Here is an 18,166-nt window from a genome sequence, read left to right as displayed (position 1 = left end):
GAGTAAATTACTTGTCCACGGTGAATCTGTGGCCTCTGTGGATTTCTTTCTTTGTGTGTGTTATCAAAGCTGGGCCACAACAATTACGAATGTGTTAAAAACTCTGACTGCCTCGTCGATCATATTTTAATGAATTTTCTCATCAATATGCGAGAACCTGAAGCAGTGCGCGTTCCCGCGACAGGGGGCGCGGTTTTCTGCATGGCTGCGTATCTCAGCATAACACCTGCTATGTGCGCACGCACAGTGGTAGTTCTGCAGTTCCTGGTTTCAGTTGACAGCTGTTTTATAGGTAGATCAACTCCAGCAGGACACCGAGCGGTAAAGTCACAGCTTTGTTAGAATCGGTCCTTTGTATGTGGAGTTTAAGAGGCATTCAGGTGAATTTTTCAGTGTTTGTTCTGGACATTCATTATAGTCACGGTTAAAAATGACTAAAGTCTTTGATGGCTGCTTACTGAGTGTTTATATCCGCTTCTGTCCAGCTTTAGATACAAAGTGATTCATGTTATATTTTAGACCTACTGTACAAACCTGGATATTATTGCTGTTAAGGAGTTGTTGTTGTTTTTAGGTCCTAATAAAGTTGTATTGCTTTAGGAAAGTCAACTTTATATAATCCAAATATGGTGGATTCATATTATAATGAATAGGCACTGATTACTTTTTTGACTTTATTTAATGTATTGTTGTAATGCCATTATTCTGTTTCCTAGGTCATCTGTTTTCTTTTTAAGACACACCTTAAAAGGCAACTACGGAAGAGGATTAGGGCCACTGGAAAAAAAAAAAAAAAGTAAACTGATTTTTAAGTTTTATTTCAGTTTAACATGGAAAAAAAGTCAGAATTCTGACATTAAAGTCAGAATTCTGACTTTTTCCCCATACTATACTGAAATAAAATAAAAATAAAAATCCGTTAACTTTTTTTTTTTTCCAGTGGCCCTAATCCTCTTCCGTAGGCAACAGCAGGCATGATCAATAGAAAGAATGCAGAGGAGCAGCTGCTGAACTAAATGCTGTCTAAGGTTCAGGGAGCTTTGCAGGAGTGGTTCTGTTCTTATCACCTTTGTCCCCATGAAGCAACCTAAAGTTCTTAGCTTTTTAGCACTTTTTATGCAAAAAACTAATTGTATTTTATGGGATTTTTTGCGGGCCAAAAAATTATGCAGGACTTTCAGATATTTTTTTTTTTTAAATATTACATTTTTGTATTTTTCACGCCTTTGATCAGTTAAACATTTAATTTATTCTTAGTAAGCAATCTTGGATATGTGTCTTTATATATATTCCTTTTATTGTGTGAATCCAAATGCTTTCACTTCCCTTTCTCTCTGCTACTCTAATGGATCTAGTTCTTCATTTATGGACAATAAAACCCAAATACTTTGTAAGGACATTTCTAGTTGCAAGTCTCCACGGGTAAATCAATGATCAGCTTTGGACAAAATAATATGGAAACATTTCAAATTAAGTTAATGAAGAAGGAGTGTCTAAAACCAACCGTAGAAGCATTTAATCAGAGGGAAAAGGCTCTCTGGTGAAACTATCTGTCTATTAAGCAAATAATAGATTTTTTTCCCCCATGTCATAGAAAGGGTTCCTCTATTGACCACCGGCTACAGGAGATTAAGTAATCACAGGAGTATTTAACAGAAATTCTAGAAGAACCTGTATAGCAGGGTTGACTGATTAAAAATCAGTAGAGTCCAAAAAAAAAGAAAACAACCAGTAAAGGTCTGGAGATATTTTTAATTAAAATCCATTACTTTGAACAGCATATAACACTGAAATAAAATGAGGTGTTTATGCATCCATGCTATACTTTTTTATTTTTTTATTTATAAAAAACAAAAGGGAAAAAAACGTTTTTCCATTTTTAAATCTAAACTGCTTTTTTAAACAATCCTTCACAAGTCGGCATGTAGATGATTTCCTGACTTTTATATCTTTTATAAAACACCTGAACTGACCTTTTTTTAATCTTTCCTTCCTTTTTTTCTGGCTTAATGAGAGCAGTGGGCTTTATGCTGCCCTGCAAGGCTTTAAACCTGGGTTTGAATGGAGACAAAGCCATTCTAAAGCACATATCAAGGTGCTCATTTGAAGCCTGGATCCATATTTATTTTTTAGTATATTCATGATGGAGAATCCTGCTTTGTCTGAAAGTAGCAGTAGCAGCAACCCAGACTGACAGCAGCTCATTGGCTGATTTGCATCACGTCCAGCCTGGTGCCGGACGCTCCGCAGGGCTTTACCGTACAAGCAGGAGAAGTGGTGCAAGTAAAATTAGATACTGTTGTCAGACAACATGCGGTAATTTCTAAATGTTTTAAATCAGGTTGGGTCCAAATTAGCCAGCAGGTAGGTCTGTATCTGGACCGCGGTCCGCTAATCTGTGACCTCTACTATATAGAAATAAACCTGGCTGGTTCAGAGATTTTCCCATGTATTCTCTCCAAGGCAGTTTTACTTTTGACCATGAAGTGGTGGTTTCTTTTTTTTTCTTCTTTTCTTCATGAAGCCACTAAACAGAAAAAAAAGAACAAAAAACAAAACAAACAACAGGGCGACCATTAATTATTTTAAACATTGAGCCAAAGAGTCACTTGCACCCCTCTGTGCAGCCCCCCCCCCTCCCCTACATTGGTTGTTGTTCTGAACAATTTTGCTAAAAAAAAAAGTTGCAATTTTTCATTTATTTTTCAACTTATATTGCAGTTGGGATTTTATTTTGTGCCTCAACTTGCATTATTATATGGCAAAATGCAATTAATTGCCCAGCTCTTATTGCTTTTGGGGCAAACTTTGAAGTAGACTTTTTGTGTTCATCTTAAAACTTTCAAAAACCAGATCTGATTAAAATACAACAAATAAAAGTGAAATGTGGAGAGGTTTATGTGTCTGATCTTTTCTTATAGAATAAACATCAACCTCTTAGCTGCTTCTCCGTTAAGGTGGTCTGAATACATGTACTGTATGTTCTTCTCTCCACAGACATGAGGTCGCTGACCTTGGAAAAGATGGATGTGGCCTCAGGAGAGCAGCAACATCTGCCCACATGTGGAAACAGTCTGACCTCCAACTACTGTCCGCCAAGTTTGGAGAATAAGATTTTAATGCAGGCCTCAGCAACAAATCCCCAACCCTGGTCCTCGCTCTTTCCTACGCAACCTTCCTCCCATTCTTCTCTTCAGCCAACCAGTCTGTCCTCCACCTCCTCCTTTCTTCTTTCCTCCTCTTTCTCAGCTGATTCCCCCCTCCTCAGCACCCACAACAAACTCCTAACAACTAGTTCTGCTACCCTTACTCCTTCCTTGACCTCTACTGTTCCCTCAAACCCTTTGGTCTTCTCAACACTGACCGGGAACCTTCAGGTCTCTGGTTCTTATTCATTCCTGAAGAGCAATCTGAGTGGAGAAAAGAAGATTGATGAAGAAGCAGAGGATGAGGATGATGAGGAAATCTCAGAGGATATGCAATCCTCTTTTGAGGAAACAAGCGTGGTACAAACACCCGTGTTTCTTATTTGCTTTTCAAATCAAATGTTTACATACATTTAGACACAAGCTTAGATTAAATCTTTTGAGTTTTATGTCAAACTCGATGCCAAAGAGGATTTATATTTGCTAAATGCCAGAATAATGAGGAAAAAAGTTATTAAAATCAGACGTTTACATGCATTTTCCTTTAGTTCTCTGTATAATTACCTTTAGGGCTGTCAAATGTTTTGAGTTTACAGAGCATCAGAGCTGCTACATCAGAGGTCGGCTCTTAGGCCTCTCCCCCATAAACGCCTCTTCCTTTAAGTCCATGCATTTTCTAATAGACTGAGATCAGGCATTTCTGATGACAACCCAAAATTACTGGCTTTGTTCTCCTGAAGTCCATTTAGAAAGATTTATTGGTGCTCAAGATTTAACTTTCTGTCAGATATCTTGAAATATTTCCTGAATATTACCAACTAAAGTTCTTTTTTTAAAGCCTGGGGAAAGAAATTAGTTCTTCCTGCATAAAACAACCCCAGGTCATGATGCTAACACCGCCGTTCTTTAGATTCAGTTGTTATAAAAATTCTTCTTACACTTTCTAAAACCACAGGACGTGTGGAGAAATGAAGGTCTTTGAACCTGCCTGCTTACTGTAGTCTGGGTTTATATAAATTAATGTGGACTAATGGCTTCTTGCTCTCTGAGTGGGTTTTTCTGCCTTTTATCGGAACGTGACGCGTTTCACTGTGAATTAGAGTAGTTTTAGCTCCATATTTGACCAGAAGGATGGGACACCTTCAGCTTCTGGACGTGCTTTCTGTGATCAATCTTCAAATGTGGTAAATTAACTAATGCTGAAACATCTAATCGGATCAATTGATTATTAAAATAATTCTCAACTAATTTAGTAATCAATTAATCAATAACTGGAGTATAAAGACCCTAAAACATGCCTTTAGCTGACAGAGCGACCCACTTAGGGCAGCAATTATACTTTAATTTAAATATATATATATACATTTTTGCATTTAAGATGTAGAAAAACTTTTCTCCTGTAAATATGCTCTATCCAGAACTCCTCAAGTGGAAATATTTTAGTTTCACTTGGTTTAAAACCTTCTTTAAGGAACCTTTTGCTATTTGATTATAAGTCATTTAATACAAAAAAAAAAAAAATCAACAGATTAATCAATTAGCAAAATAACCGTTAGTAGCAGCCCTAGCATTAATAATTCACCAATTATTCTGAAGTTGACATCATTTGGGCTCTCTCAAATTATTTAAAGGCCAAGTTATCTGAGCAAATGTAAACGTCTGACTTTAAAGAAACAAATTAATAAAATTTCCCCTTTTATTCTGTTATCTAACAATTGGAATCTATCTCAGTAATCCTGACTAAAAAGTGTTTGTTTAGTTTAAACTGCAGAATAAGCTCTAAAAAAATGATAAGTTAAGCATCTCCATGACAGCCGGTCTTAATTCATCTGCTGGTGCATTTTGTGACTGACTGCTGCAGCTGGATGAAGACCAGATGTCTGAAGAGGACGGCGGTGGAGGAGACGCTGAGACCGCCGCAGAGTTACCGGTCACCAACATGGAGTGGAGGGACCATGAGAGCGATGACGCTGGGATGATCAAGCAGGAGGAATTTGCAGAGCTAGATGGAGGAACCAAAAGTGCTTTGGAAGACTTGAAAGATAAAAAGGTTTTACTTCTTAATCTGCATTCTGTAAGAACATAAATGATGTCAGTTTTTTACTCCTGGACGTTGATTGTTGTCCTTTCTGTCCCTCAGTACCTTCTGTTGAACGCAGTCTGCTGCTCTCTGGTTAATAAGAGCAAAGCTCCTGGCCAGCAGGACTGGGACTCAGAGAACAGTGTTTGGACCAGAATCACTGATCTGGCCAAGGACATCTCTGATGGTGACCCACAGTTTCTTCTTAAGGTGCGTTTGCTGGTGTAACGTCTGTTTATTGGACTTTCTGTGCACATTCTCTTCAGTTTTGGTCCATCTTCTCTAATAGACACTAAACCCATGATTCCTTTGTCTGTCATGAAAATAAATCAACAAAGATCCTGGAGGAAAACATCCTTGTGCGTTATCTCTTATGCTGCTTCAGTTCTAATTGGTAATCTATAAATGTATCTGTCTATAAATTACCTGAATGTGCAGGTAAGGCCCTGAATGTTCTGTACTAAATACAATTCAAACTTTGCAAATGTTGACAAACATGTAGAAGGAGTCATTTTAGCCATAAAAAATAAACGGAAAAGGCAATGGGAGCAAGATCATTTTAAAAACAAAGTGGTTTACAAATCTGTTTTTTTTTCTTCTTATATTGAAGAAGGAAAATTTACTACAAACACTATAAAAAGCAATGTTTGCTTCCTAACATTTTTTTTTTTTACCTTTTTTTTTTTTTTGCTTTTTCTTAATGGTTACCCTCATATTTAAGGTCTAAAAGATTAACCAAAAATCAACCAACTGGATTCTGTGTTTAAAGAATTGAATATGATTATTTTATTTTATTCTTCCACAGTCATGGCTAGTGATGGGTTAATGAGGCATCTTGAAGCATTTCCACTTATTAAAAAAACTGAATTGATGCTGCGTTCATAGTGTCTCACGGAATACTGACACCTGCTGGACATTTAAAGACACTACAAGCAGCTTATTGGACAGACTAAACTGAATTCAAACTAAATTGATGCTGCATTGATACTGTCTCACAGAATACTGACACCTGCTGGACATTTAAAGACACTACAAGCAGCTTATTGGACAGACTAAACTGAATTAATATGATGACCTGATATAATGATATAATTTAAGTTATTTTAGGTTATATTGTATTATTTCATATCTGTTTAAAGTGAAAATATATTTGATATTTTTAGATGCAGCCTATAAATAATGTCATAAGGTGAAAATTTAGGGGAAAATGTAAATGAGGATGCTTAAGGACTAGGATTTTAAATCAATCAAACAAACAAACGAGTCAATTTTTAAACTGTGAGGAGTAGAAAGTAGAGATCTGTGCAAAAAAATGTGAGTAGGAGTAAAAAGTATCTAAAAAAAATAATTACAGTATAGATAGCCAAACAGCCTATCTATTCAGAAAACCTTTTTGGAAAAACATACCCGTCTTTTTGGGGTTTTTCTATTAGCAATAAATTGAGTAGAATTACCTTTATTTTATGTTCATAAACACAGATCATTTAATAAAAACAATTAACTGGATTAACAGCAAAAAGTGTCATGAGGTTTATTATACATTTTATCACATATAACATCTGTTTTCTCCTTGTTGTCCGTCCAGGTTGCAGTTTACAGCCGACAGGAGTTAAACATCCGAATCACTACAAACTTCCTATTGGCTCTGGCTGCCAGTCTGAACCCCACTAAGCCTCATGTCCGCAGATATTTCTGTGCTGCAGTGCAGCTCCCCTCTGACTGGCTGGAAGTGGTCAGAATCTACACTACGGTAAGCCTGAGTCATCATCAACTTCTTCATATTTTCATTTTCCTTTAAAGTAACTGATTATCCTCCTTCAGTGCTTCAGCCCCAGCCTGCCGACGTGTCTGAAGAAGGCCATGGTCGACAAGTTTAAGCAGTTCAATGAGTACCAGCTGGCCAAATACAACACACGCAAACACCGCTGTAAACACAACCGGAAGAAACCAAAACGAAAGGTAGGGGGAAAAAAGGCTTTAATGGAGCAAACTATGATGGTATTTTAAAGGTTTAGTGTCTGATGCTGGTTGAAAAGCTGATGGAAACATAACAATCTCTTGTTTCTGTGAATTAGCACTGGGCTTTCCTAAATGTAACCATATTTCTAATTTTGCAGAAACCAACTTCTGCAGATTTTAAACAATGGGCTAAATTCCTCAATTCTGAACCAGAAGTTCTGAAGAAATATGTAAGTTTTTACTTTTATTTGTTTATAACAGTTGATGTTTTCTCCTTCAGCAACGATTTAACAAAGCTTTTACTTTGAAATTAAATGACGCAATCTTTGAGGAGGCTGATTTTCTTGCAAAAGTACATCAGATATTTAAATCCTTGAGAGAAAATATCTCCAATGTTTTATGGTAACTATTGCAGCTGTTTAAAGACGGAAGGCCAGAACAAACAGACTCGGATTTTGTGTCCGATCTGACAGGAAATCTTGTGCGACCAGATTGTGGTGTTTAGCGCTCATTGAAAGTCAATGGCGATGATCACACCTGGCACGATTTTACTGAGATAGACCCCATGTCTGTTTTAGTCGGACTATGCAGCAATTCAGCTGCAATTTCAATGGGTCTGACAGGAAAAGAGACGCTGTTACAAAGTAAAACACATCCGCTTTGGGTGAAAATAAAAAATAAAATCTGTTAATCACGCAGAGAGAGAGTCCGTTTTGGAGGTCATGCATTGCATATATAGCAAGTGGGACAGACTTGTGCAAAAACAATGAATGATACATTAAAAAAGGGTTCAGGAGAACACACAATAGCAAAGTAGTGTTCCTCTTTGAGCCTCGCAAAAACAATGGACTGAAAGAGCAGTTTATCAACAAAAAAAATACCGTCAGGGGGAAAAAAAGTAGATATAGTAAAATGATCCTCTTTAGCCTTACAAAAAACAAAAGAACAAGTCGCAGACAGAGCATGTAAATGTGGTTTATTTCTCTCACCTCTTTATGGGGAAAAAAAGAAGAAAAACTCAGATAAACTTCCCAGATCTCTCTGAGAATCACCTCTCTGCCTCAGTCAGCATATAAACCCTCCCACTGCATTTATTGCTGTTTTTCTTTTCTGTAGACGTAGATCTCATTACCTATCTGTTCTGGTTGAAGATGCTGCACAGACTCTTTGAGTGGGGCGTAGTTTTATATTTTTATATAACTTTTCACACTCTGTTCAAGTCAAATGTGGGAAATTGTTTTAATACTGTGTGGCACAGAGACAGAAGTGGAAAACATCAGCGCAGATCCGCCCACCCTGCCTAGTCGGGGCCTCTCTATATGCAGTCAGTGTGTCAGTGTCGAGGCCTCTCTATATGCAGTCGGTGTGACATGGAATAAAATCGTATCTGAGATTTTAAAAGTCGTTCGCAACCGGTGTGTTCAGGCCCTAACAGCTGTTTATCTGTGCTCAGCTCCAGGTGGAGGATGGCAGAGTGGTGGTGGATAAAAAACAGGCCGAGTTCAGCCTGAAGAAGCTGATCAAGAAGCTTCACATTAAGGAACCTGCTGAGCTTGTTATGGCCATTCTTGGAAAAAAGTAAGACACATACATCAAGATGTTTTTTAAACCCAGAGGGTGCAAGGATTTAACACAGCTCAGCTAGTGAAATTTAGCTATGGTTGGATTTTTTATACTTTAAGTGGGATATGAATGAAAAAATGTTACGAAGGGATTTTAAGTTATGTGAAAGATTATTGGTTATTATTATTAGTTAAAAAAAATGAAATAAGTATAATTCATATCCCACTTAAACCCTGCGGTTTAGTCATACAGTGTGAGCAGTTGCTGCGTGCAACGACTGAAAAAAATTGCACATTGTACGCCCAGCTTAAACAAGCCCAAACTCAAAACTAATCTTTTTATGAATACAAGCAAATGTCTTAAGTAAGGATTTTATTTTATTTTGTCCCCTTTTAAACATCAAGTTGCTGAAATGGTGATTTAATTTGTAGCTAACCTTCTTAAAGCCAGGGTGTTGGACTTTGTGCAGGTATCCCAATGATGCGAAGGCGTTCATCCACAGCGGGATAAAGGGTGTGTGGGACCCAGACAGAGCCGGACAGCGGATGAAGCTCAAAGAGCCTCAGACGTGGGAACGACTGCTCAGTATGGAGGGCAACAAGGCCGCCACCTGGCAGAAGCTCATAGGTCAGAAATCAACGACGAGGGGTAGCAACCTGCGCAGGACTACAGGCCAGATGGGGGGAAAGTTATGTTTTACCTTTAATATTTTTCTGTGTGGTGAAGGATAACTTTGTTTCTATTAAGACAGCAGATCTCTTCCCTTCATGGCCATGTTGAGGAACCTAAGGAACATGATCACTAAGGGAATCAGTGAGGCTCATCACAAAAAGATCCTCAGCAGGCTGACCAATCAGGTTCAACATGTTCTAATGTCATGTTCCTCCTGCAAATCAAAACTGTTCTTTAGTCTCTGCTATGTTCTCTAACGTCTGTTCTTTTAACGTCCTTCCAGAATGCAATCATTCAGAGCCGACAGTTTCCTTTCAGATTCCTCGCAGCTTACAAAGTTATCATGGAGCTTCGCGCTTTAGGTAAGAGGCATCCACAATATCAAAGTCTTAAAGGTACAGCGGGTAATAATTACAGGGATTTACTGACAGAAATTTTATATATAATCTATATGTTTGCTATTTACTGTCACCTTTGAACTGAAAATCTCTGAGCTTTGCAGCTCAACAGAGCTGCTCGGAGGCAGCCTCTTCTTTTAGCCTTCTTGGCCTATTTATTCTCAGGCTTCACAGCAGAGCATGTGCTCAATATACCTAACGAGAGGTAGAGTGAAGGAAACAGAAACGTCTGTCTCACAGCGACACTGTGGTGAAAATCAGACACTGCACACAAAGTGATTATTTTAATAGTCTCAATCTTTGCCTTAGAAATAGCTTTTTATAATCACATAGGAGTGGGTTTTGCATTTGTGGAGGCAGACATCTCTTGCGCTATGGCAGCACAGAGCTAATAAACTAGTGACTATAGAGATCTGTGTTACATTTTGAATTAAAAAAGCTTCCTGGATGGGAAGCGAAAAGTCTACAAACTTGGAAACTGTCTGGCTCATAAAATGTAGGTTTTTGCAAAAGAAGAACTGAAATACACATTATGGATACAATTTCTGCAGAGAGGAGAGACAGTTGAATCCCAGACTCAAACACACTGTCTCCCACTGGACCTCCTCTGCAGAGCGTTTATTAACAGAACATGACGCATGGTTACAAACAGAGTATTGTTCTGACAGAACAATTGATCAGTTCATGAAGACAGAATGCTCCATCAGAATGACAAGGCAGGATGGTCTCCTGACTGGATCATGACACAGGAGTGGAGCATCCCCTCGCACAAATGTTTCATAAACACACATTAATTTTATATGTGTATTTTTCTTCTTCTTCAAATGGTAGAGGTGGGCAGATCGATACCAACTTTGCTATTGAACAATATGTAGCTTTGCTGCTCCCCCCTCCCCTCTCGTCACCGGCTCAGCCCGCAGGCTCAGCATGGCCCCGCCCATTCAGCTCTCTCTCCTCTCAACTGCACTGCTGCTCCGCAGAGGAGCATAAAAACATGAAGAGGGAAAGAAGCGGCGTTCGACTATATTTTAATAATGTAAATGTAACAATGGCAAGCTGTATGGTTTGTGAAAGCCGATTAAATGCAGTGGAAACACAACAAGTTTATATAAGCACATGAAAAGCCAACACAAGCAAGAAAAGGTCGAGCTACAGAAACAGAGAGAGGAGACGAAACTTCACTCATTGCCTCAATAAATAAATAAATACATAAAACTTATATGATCGAATGATCGATATCGCCGATACTGACCCTAAATTTACTTGGTATCTTATCGATTAAGAATTCCCAGTATCACCCACCTCTTTCAAATGGATAAAAATTCTTTACACTTTTGACCTAAAATGCTGACAGTTTCATTGAAGTATTTTAGCATCTTAATTCAAACCCCATCATCCTAGTCAGTAGAACAAAGGCTTTTCTCAAAACAACAGAGAGGGTTTTAGATATACATGCTGGACCAGGGATGACTAACTCCTGTTAGCCAGTTTTTCATAAGGGCAGCCAGCACATAGGATCGATACATGCCAAGTGCTGTATATATCGATCTGGAAAATCATTTGACATATGTTTAAATCAAGCTAATATTTGGGTCAAATGCTGCAGAAGTTCTCGTTAATCTACCAAACTCGTGTTTGGTTCAACACTGCTTAATGAATGCTACGTTGAAAGGGCAGGATCCTTTAAAAGTCAAGACTGAGCACGAATTAACAAACTTATGTTTCCTTTATTCTTATGAGGTAAAGTCGTTTCACATTTGACCCCACCCCTCCGACAGTCCTGAAGAAGTTTCAAAAGACTTACCCCAGACTGGGCCTCAGGAATGCGAACTTAATAAGATAAAGTTGTATTAAAAGGCACCCATCCATCCATCCATCCATCCATCCATCCATTTTCCGTCACGCTTATCACAAGCGCAGCTGCGAGGGGTTCTGGTGCCCATCTCCAGCTGTCTATGGGCGAGAGGCGGGTTACACCTTGGACAGGTCGCCAGTCCATCACAAGCAACACAGAGACAAACAGAACAAATAACCATTCACACACACACTCACAGCAAAGGAGAATTTAGGAGCCAATTAACCTAACAGTCATGTTTTTGGACTGTGAAAGCCGGAGTACCCAGAGAGAACCCACGCGTGCACAGGGAGAACATGCAAACTCCATGTAGAAAGACCCAGAGTCAAACCGTGAACCGTGGGTAGCTCTGCTGCCTTGCACCTTTCCATTGAGCAGTCCATGAAAAGGCACCGTAGCTTTAAATTTTTTAAAAGGTATGTAGGGGCAAGAGGAGGTCTAAATATGCAGGATGCTGGCTCTAAATGTCTCAATATAACAGACCATTGACAGCGTCACCTAAAAGGACACAAATTGTATTCATTTTTAGTTAATAAGGGAGACAGTGACGATAAACGTCCACTAAAGAAGACTTAATATTTAGGATATATTTAAAGTAGTTTAAATGCATGCACCAGCTTATTGATAGGTTTTATTTTTTATCCCTCTTATAAATGTTCATTTTTCAGCTCAGTTGCACAGAAAATATGCATCATTAAAGGTGGAAAAGATACTGTAGCTATAAAAAGTATCAGTCTCTGAGTTTCTGGTGCTGGATGAGGATTTTTTTATTTTGTTATCTCCTTGTTTTTTAGCCTCTGCGTCTCAGAAAGCGATCCCATCAACCAAAGAAATCCTGGTGAGCATCCTGAAGAAGATTCCCAAAAGCAGGCGCAGCAAGAGCCATGACTGGCAGACGTGTAAGAAGAGGGGACTGAAACTGACACTTGGTGTGCCGTTTATCTACCGGCTGTATAAAAACAAGAAGGCCCAGCTTCTACAGGCCAGGTAAAAACAAAGAACTCTGCAGAAGTTATTTGATTGTTTTCCTAAATCTGATCTTATATGAAGCTATGCTTTTTATGCAGAATTGAAAAAATCTTACACTTGCATATTATAGTCTCATTAAAGCAGGTCTAGTTAAAATAAACTGACCTTTTGATCTGTGCTTTAAGTCAGAGGCTTTACAGCGTCGACCTGTTGGACCGCTACCGTAAAGCCCTGGAGACGGCCGTTCAGATCTCCTGCTCCTACAATGTGCCCCTGCTGCCTGGCAAAACCATCATTTTAGTCATGGCTGACACTTGCAGTGACGAGTCCTGGAGCAAGAAGCAGGACTTTTGCCTCCCTCATGACCCCGATGAACAGGAAGACGAGGAGGACCAGGAAGAAAAGGGCACAGAGGAAGCGCACAACCCCCTCACTCCGACTGTGAGTGCTGTTGGTTTGGTTTTAACATTATGGAGGTACATGTAGGGCGGGGGAAAGCTATCATTAAGAAATGTTGTGTCTTTGTTCATGAACTATTGTAGATGGATGAGGTTTTGGCTTTACTCGCCTTGATGATCAAGAGCAGGTCTGAAGATTGCCGGCTCTGCTTAAGTAATTACAGCTGCAGTAAGGAAGTTGAGCTGAGTTCAGACGTTCTTTTGGAAAACGTCAGAGGCCTGGTCAAAGAATTGAAGGTAAGGATTTATATTAAAGGGATGATAGAATGATTCTATAGGGTATCTGATGCTGGTCCTTAAGGTCTCTGAATGGGTGTGTAACATGGGTTGGGCTGAAAATGGCATATTTGCTGTTCTATGAGTCCTAATGCAAGCCTGGTTATAAGCCCCAGAATGAAACGACAAGTTTTCTTCCGTTTATGGTATGCTCATAAATATTTAGATGAGCTGTGCTCTGATTGGTTGGTTTACAACGAGCGAAGCTGCTGAGCAAAGACGCATCATAGCAACAAGCACTCACTCACTGAAATATCAAACTGTTGATATGGTAGGGTGACCAGACGTCTTTTTTTTCCTGGACACGTCCTACTTTTCATACTTAAAAAAATTAAAAAATTACAATTTAAATCTCATAATGTTACGACTTTATTCTCGAAATGGAAGAAAAAAAAATCTCTAGCCCTGCCCTAATACTGCTTCCTAAATGACAATTCTAACAGAAAAAATTACATTTTTCTGAAAAGTTTTTCATGGTCCAGATTTCAAATTGTTAAGACGGTAACTAACTGACTAGAGAGAAGTAAAGATAAAAAAGGACAAAAAAGCAAAAGATGGGAACAAGGACATTTAACACCTAATAGGAATGAATATAGAAGACCCTTATTTAAAGGTAAAGCATTAAAAAAAAAAACCTGTATAAGAACCACAAAGAATATCGGCCTTAATTTAATAAATTTGTATGAAATGTATCTCTCATTAGTCCACCTCCGTATCAGACATGGGCAATGTGGAGTCAACAAGTCATCTCCATGTCATGTAGTTAATCTACTCAGCCAATTAACCAGGTGAGTCCAATCTGCACAGGTTAATTCACGGTGTAGATTGGACTCACCTGCTTCAGTGGCTGAGTAGAACAAATACATGACTTGGAGATGACTTGTTGACTCCACATTGCCCATGTCTGCTCCCTATCAAGTCATTTATTTAGTGAGAATCCTAAACCAACCTGGAAAAAAAATACCTAAACCTCCAGATTTTTCGGTAAAGTTGGGATAGATTACTTCACTGTTCAACATTTTATCCTTTAACTGAGTAATTATTGGTAAACTGAATCAGATTGATTTCCATTAAATATAGTTTTCGTGCACTACAAATGTAAAAAAAGAAAAAAAAAAACATTTTGGACATGAGTTTAAAGTAAGAGCTGAGACTCTCTTGGCTTTATTTTCTCTACCAATTGGGTTATGAGCTCCTGTAAATAAATGCTTGCTTAATGAGATAGAAAATAGAAAAAATAGAAATTGAACTTAATAGGAGAAATTAACCCTCTGCATTTAACCCATCCCATTGGGGAGCAGTGGGCTGCCACTGTGGGGTCTTGCTCAGAGACCCAGAGTACCGGCTGTGGGTACTACCAACCTTCTCAGAGCACCAGCTCACTGCTCTAACCCACTGGGCCAACACTCCCTTTCCTCCAACGCCCTGAATTAAAGTTGCAGGAAAACCTGCAAACATCACTTAAGTGGGATCTCGGTTGTTTTGGTTTAGCAGAAAAACACTCCGTCATCCTCACTGATAGTTTGGAGGCACTTTAGGGTGTGAAAATGTAATATGAAATCTTTTGCAGGACTTCGGCAACAATAATGAAGAACAAGATACCAGTTTCTACTACAGGCTGTTTTCAAAGAAAAACAAGGTAAGTTTTTCCTACTTACACTATGAGTTAATGCTGTGTGTTTCTTAAAGGCAAGGCTAGTTTATTTCTATGGTACCTGTTAGGGATGCACGATATTGGGATTTTGGCCGATATCCGATATGCCGCTATTTTAAAACTCATGTAGCCGATAACCGATATCGATACCGATATTAAAGCTGGACAAAAATAAGTAGTCATTGAAAATAGCAGTTTTGTTATCCATTTCTGACACTTTGAAAAATAATATACTATAATATATATATATATATATATATATATATATATATATATATATATATATATAATATATTTTCATATGCTGATATCAAATTGATTTTTAAAAACGCGGTATCGATCTATTTTACTTTCAAAATCTCGTGAAATTTCATCGTTCTGTTACAAACTCTCGTGATATTTTGCAAATTCTTGTGAGATTTTGTTAGTAAAGTAATAGCAATATTTCATTAGTAAAAGAGATTGATATGGTGTTTTTAAATGGCAATATATCAGTATATGAAGATATTGGGATATTTTTAATGTATCAATATTTTTTCCCTCGTCTTTAGAAGTTTTTAAGTCTGTAAAAAAGAAGTTTTTGAGGAAGAAGAAGAAGTAGTATTTTTTATTTTTTTTTAGACTTTAGAAACTCAGAAGCTGATCAAATATCGGGTTAAATATTGGTGGGGTGTCCGATGTCCGATATTCAGTTTTAAGGCCGATACAGGCCGATACCGATAGGGGGCCAATTATATCGTGCATCCCTAGTACCTTTCATACACAAGTTAATACAAGGTGCCTAAAAGAATATTGATACTTACAAAAAAATAAGTTATTTTGATTGGGAACAGAAGTCCATACTTTGGAATGAGATCCGTGGCTGAATTTGAAATCCTTGGTAACCGAAACCGCAGTCCTCCCACTCCGTTCAGGCATGGAATTATTATTATTTTTATTTTTTGTGGTTACCATCACTCTAAAATTAGGTTTTAAAAATGTTGAAAACAGCTGTGGTTTCTACCTCTACATGCCGTGTGGTGTTGTAAGCTGTACACACCAGGAGTTGGCCAGAGAATAAAATACGAGCAGAAAAGTTCCCTAAAGTATAACAGCTGCAGACGCCTCATTTTGGTGCAGAACGTGCATAAGTGCATCAAGCACAACTGAGCCTTTCTTCACTCTTGAATAAAAATACATATTTGGAAATGCTCGTGATTATTGTGGGCACATAAAGGTTCTGTGCTATTTTAAAGAAAAGACAAACAAGCAGGTAAATCAGCACAGTTTCCATAAAAACAGTTTATTTCAGCTCAAAATTGGAAGGAAAAAAGAAAATCAAAAGTCTTAATATGAAGCTGCGATTCAATTCAATTTAATCCAGTTTATATAGCGCCATTTCACAACACATGTCATCTCAAGGCACTTTACAATTCATCCAGACAGTCACAGTTAAAAACTTGAAAACTTTTTCAAGGTTTTTAACAGTTTTAAGAGGCCCTTATAAACCCTTTCGGTTGGATTTTTATAGTTTTAAAATAATCTGATTTCTCCTTACAAGCTTATTTCTTCAGTGTTTTTGCTAAAATGCTTGGTCTAAATTATAACAAACCCTTTCTGTTACTCCCGTTAAAGACAGGCTCTCTGTGTTTACACCTCGAAGCTTTCTCTCTCCAATTCTTTTTGCTGAAAATGGATCACTCGGGACAAAGTCTTTAAGTAACACTTAACAATGTACTTGTTTTAAATAACCATGAGACAGGACAACAGATTTTGATAGAAATTGTAACCTTACTCGGATCAGAAAAGTTGCTTAGAGTTACAGAAGGCAGCTGCTCATCTCTGGGCTCACCTCTCAGGAAGTGGCTCCGAGTAACAGTTAAAGAAGCATTTTATACATCTCCAGTCTGCCACATCAGCACATTTTACATCCAAGATGTTAGCAGATGAGGAGACATCCATGGCTCCAGCCTTATCAAAATATTACACTTTGTTCATAGCTGAAGGACACCGCTCTCATTCCATTCCCAAATATTTGTCACGTACAGAATAAAGATTATAACTGTATATTCAGAAAGAGGAATTTACTTAATTAGATAAACGATTGTGGAAAACATCAGTTCTGAAATGCAAAGGGCAGCTAATATTAAGGTGTAATAAACTCACTCATCATCAATGATATTTATCCCAACACTCCCCAACAACTTGCTTGCAAAATGATTGTTAAACATTATATATACAGATAGAAAAATATAACATTGTGGTTTGAAGTGGGCATTACAGCTCCTGCTGTGCAGCAAGTAATTTTCTAGAGATCCAGTTCAAACATTTCAGCTGCAAGGTGGGATAATTTAGATTGAAACTTTAGGTCCAATTGTTGTGTTGTGACTCCATTATCACAGATATGATCAATCTGAAGACCGTCTGAGCTAAATGTTTATTCTCCTCAGGTGGATAACATCATCACGTTCAGACAGTCTTGGCTGGAAAAGGACTTGGAATGTGCTATCAAGAACTACAGAAAGGAAAACAAAAAAACCCTTTATTTTGATTTCTTATTAGTGGATAGGTAAAAAAAAAGAAAACACTCTGCATTGGTTCATAGTCATAAGGCTTTCTAGGTTTAATTAAACCTGAACTTTTCTGTTCAGGTCATCTGGAGAATCGGAGAAGCCTCGAGACAGGAATGCTGTGGAGCTGAGAGGCTTCAGTGAGCAAATCCTGAGGTAAGATGGATCAAATAGGAGATCTGAAAGCAAACTTTCCACACCACACGTAAAAACATGTTGAACCCAACCCAATGGCATTCTGTATTTAATAAATTAACGAAATAATGTTTGGAAGAAGGTGAGAAAACTTGATTTGAACATTTTCGGTTTTTCTGCAGAGGTTATATGATTCTGAATCAGAACGCTGCTTTTCAGTTCAATTCACTTTATTTGTATGGCATCAATTCACAACACATGTCATCTCAAGGCACTTTATAGAGACAATTCAACCAGATCGTACAGTCAAATTCATTGAAAGTTTTCTATCTAAGTCTTCTATCCTTTAAAGTTTAACATTCATTCTAGTGTTTCTTACCTTAGAGAACCTTCACTGTGCTTAACATTTAGCATATTGAGCTTTTCTGCTCATTTGTTTAACTCCTCCAACC

General features: G+C 38.0%; 1 protein-coding gene across 1 annotated transcript in view; it reads left to right on the top strand.

Annotated features, from left to right (window-relative positions):
* Positions 1-238: 238 nt before the first annotated feature.
* Positions 239-18,166, top strand: part of tep1 (telomerase-associated protein 1) — a 58,165-nt gene continuing 40,237 nt past the window's right edge. Inside the window, exons 1-17 of the mRNA XM_038279842.1 lie at positions 239-380; positions 2,998-3,506; positions 5,008-5,196; positions 5,287-5,436; positions 6,812-6,976; positions 7,048-7,185; positions 7,344-7,415; positions 8,639-8,763; positions 9,218-9,375; positions 9,496-9,605; positions 9,704-9,782; positions 12,468-12,660; positions 12,828-13,083; positions 13,185-13,337; positions 14,947-15,015; positions 17,460-17,578; positions 17,661-17,735. Of these exons, the coding sequence (XP_038135770.1) occupies positions 3,000-3,506; positions 5,008-5,196; positions 5,287-5,436; positions 6,812-6,976; positions 7,048-7,185; positions 7,344-7,415; positions 8,639-8,763; positions 9,218-9,375; positions 9,496-9,605; positions 9,704-9,782; positions 12,468-12,660; positions 12,828-13,083; positions 13,185-13,337; positions 14,947-15,015; positions 17,460-17,578; positions 17,661-17,735 (2,558 nt within the window). The 5' untranslated portion in view covers positions 239-380; positions 2,998-2,999. The remainder of the gene's footprint in view (positions 381-2,997; positions 3,507-5,007; positions 5,197-5,286; positions 5,437-6,811; positions 6,977-7,047; positions 7,186-7,343; positions 7,416-8,638; positions 8,764-9,217; positions 9,376-9,495; positions 9,606-9,703; positions 9,783-12,467; positions 12,661-12,827; positions 13,084-13,184; positions 13,338-14,946; positions 15,016-17,459; positions 17,579-17,660; positions 17,736-18,166) is intronic.

Source organism: Cyprinodon tularosa, unplaced genomic scaffold, assembly GCF_016077235.1.
Source record: "Cyprinodon tularosa strain WSP-4 unplaced genomic scaffold, ASM1607723v1 ctg102, whole genome shotgun sequence".
NCBI lineage: Eukaryota > Metazoa > Chordata > Actinopteri > Cyprinodontiformes > Cyprinodontidae > Cyprinodon > Cyprinodon tularosa.
This window is presented reverse-complemented; position numbering and strand designations above follow the sequence as displayed.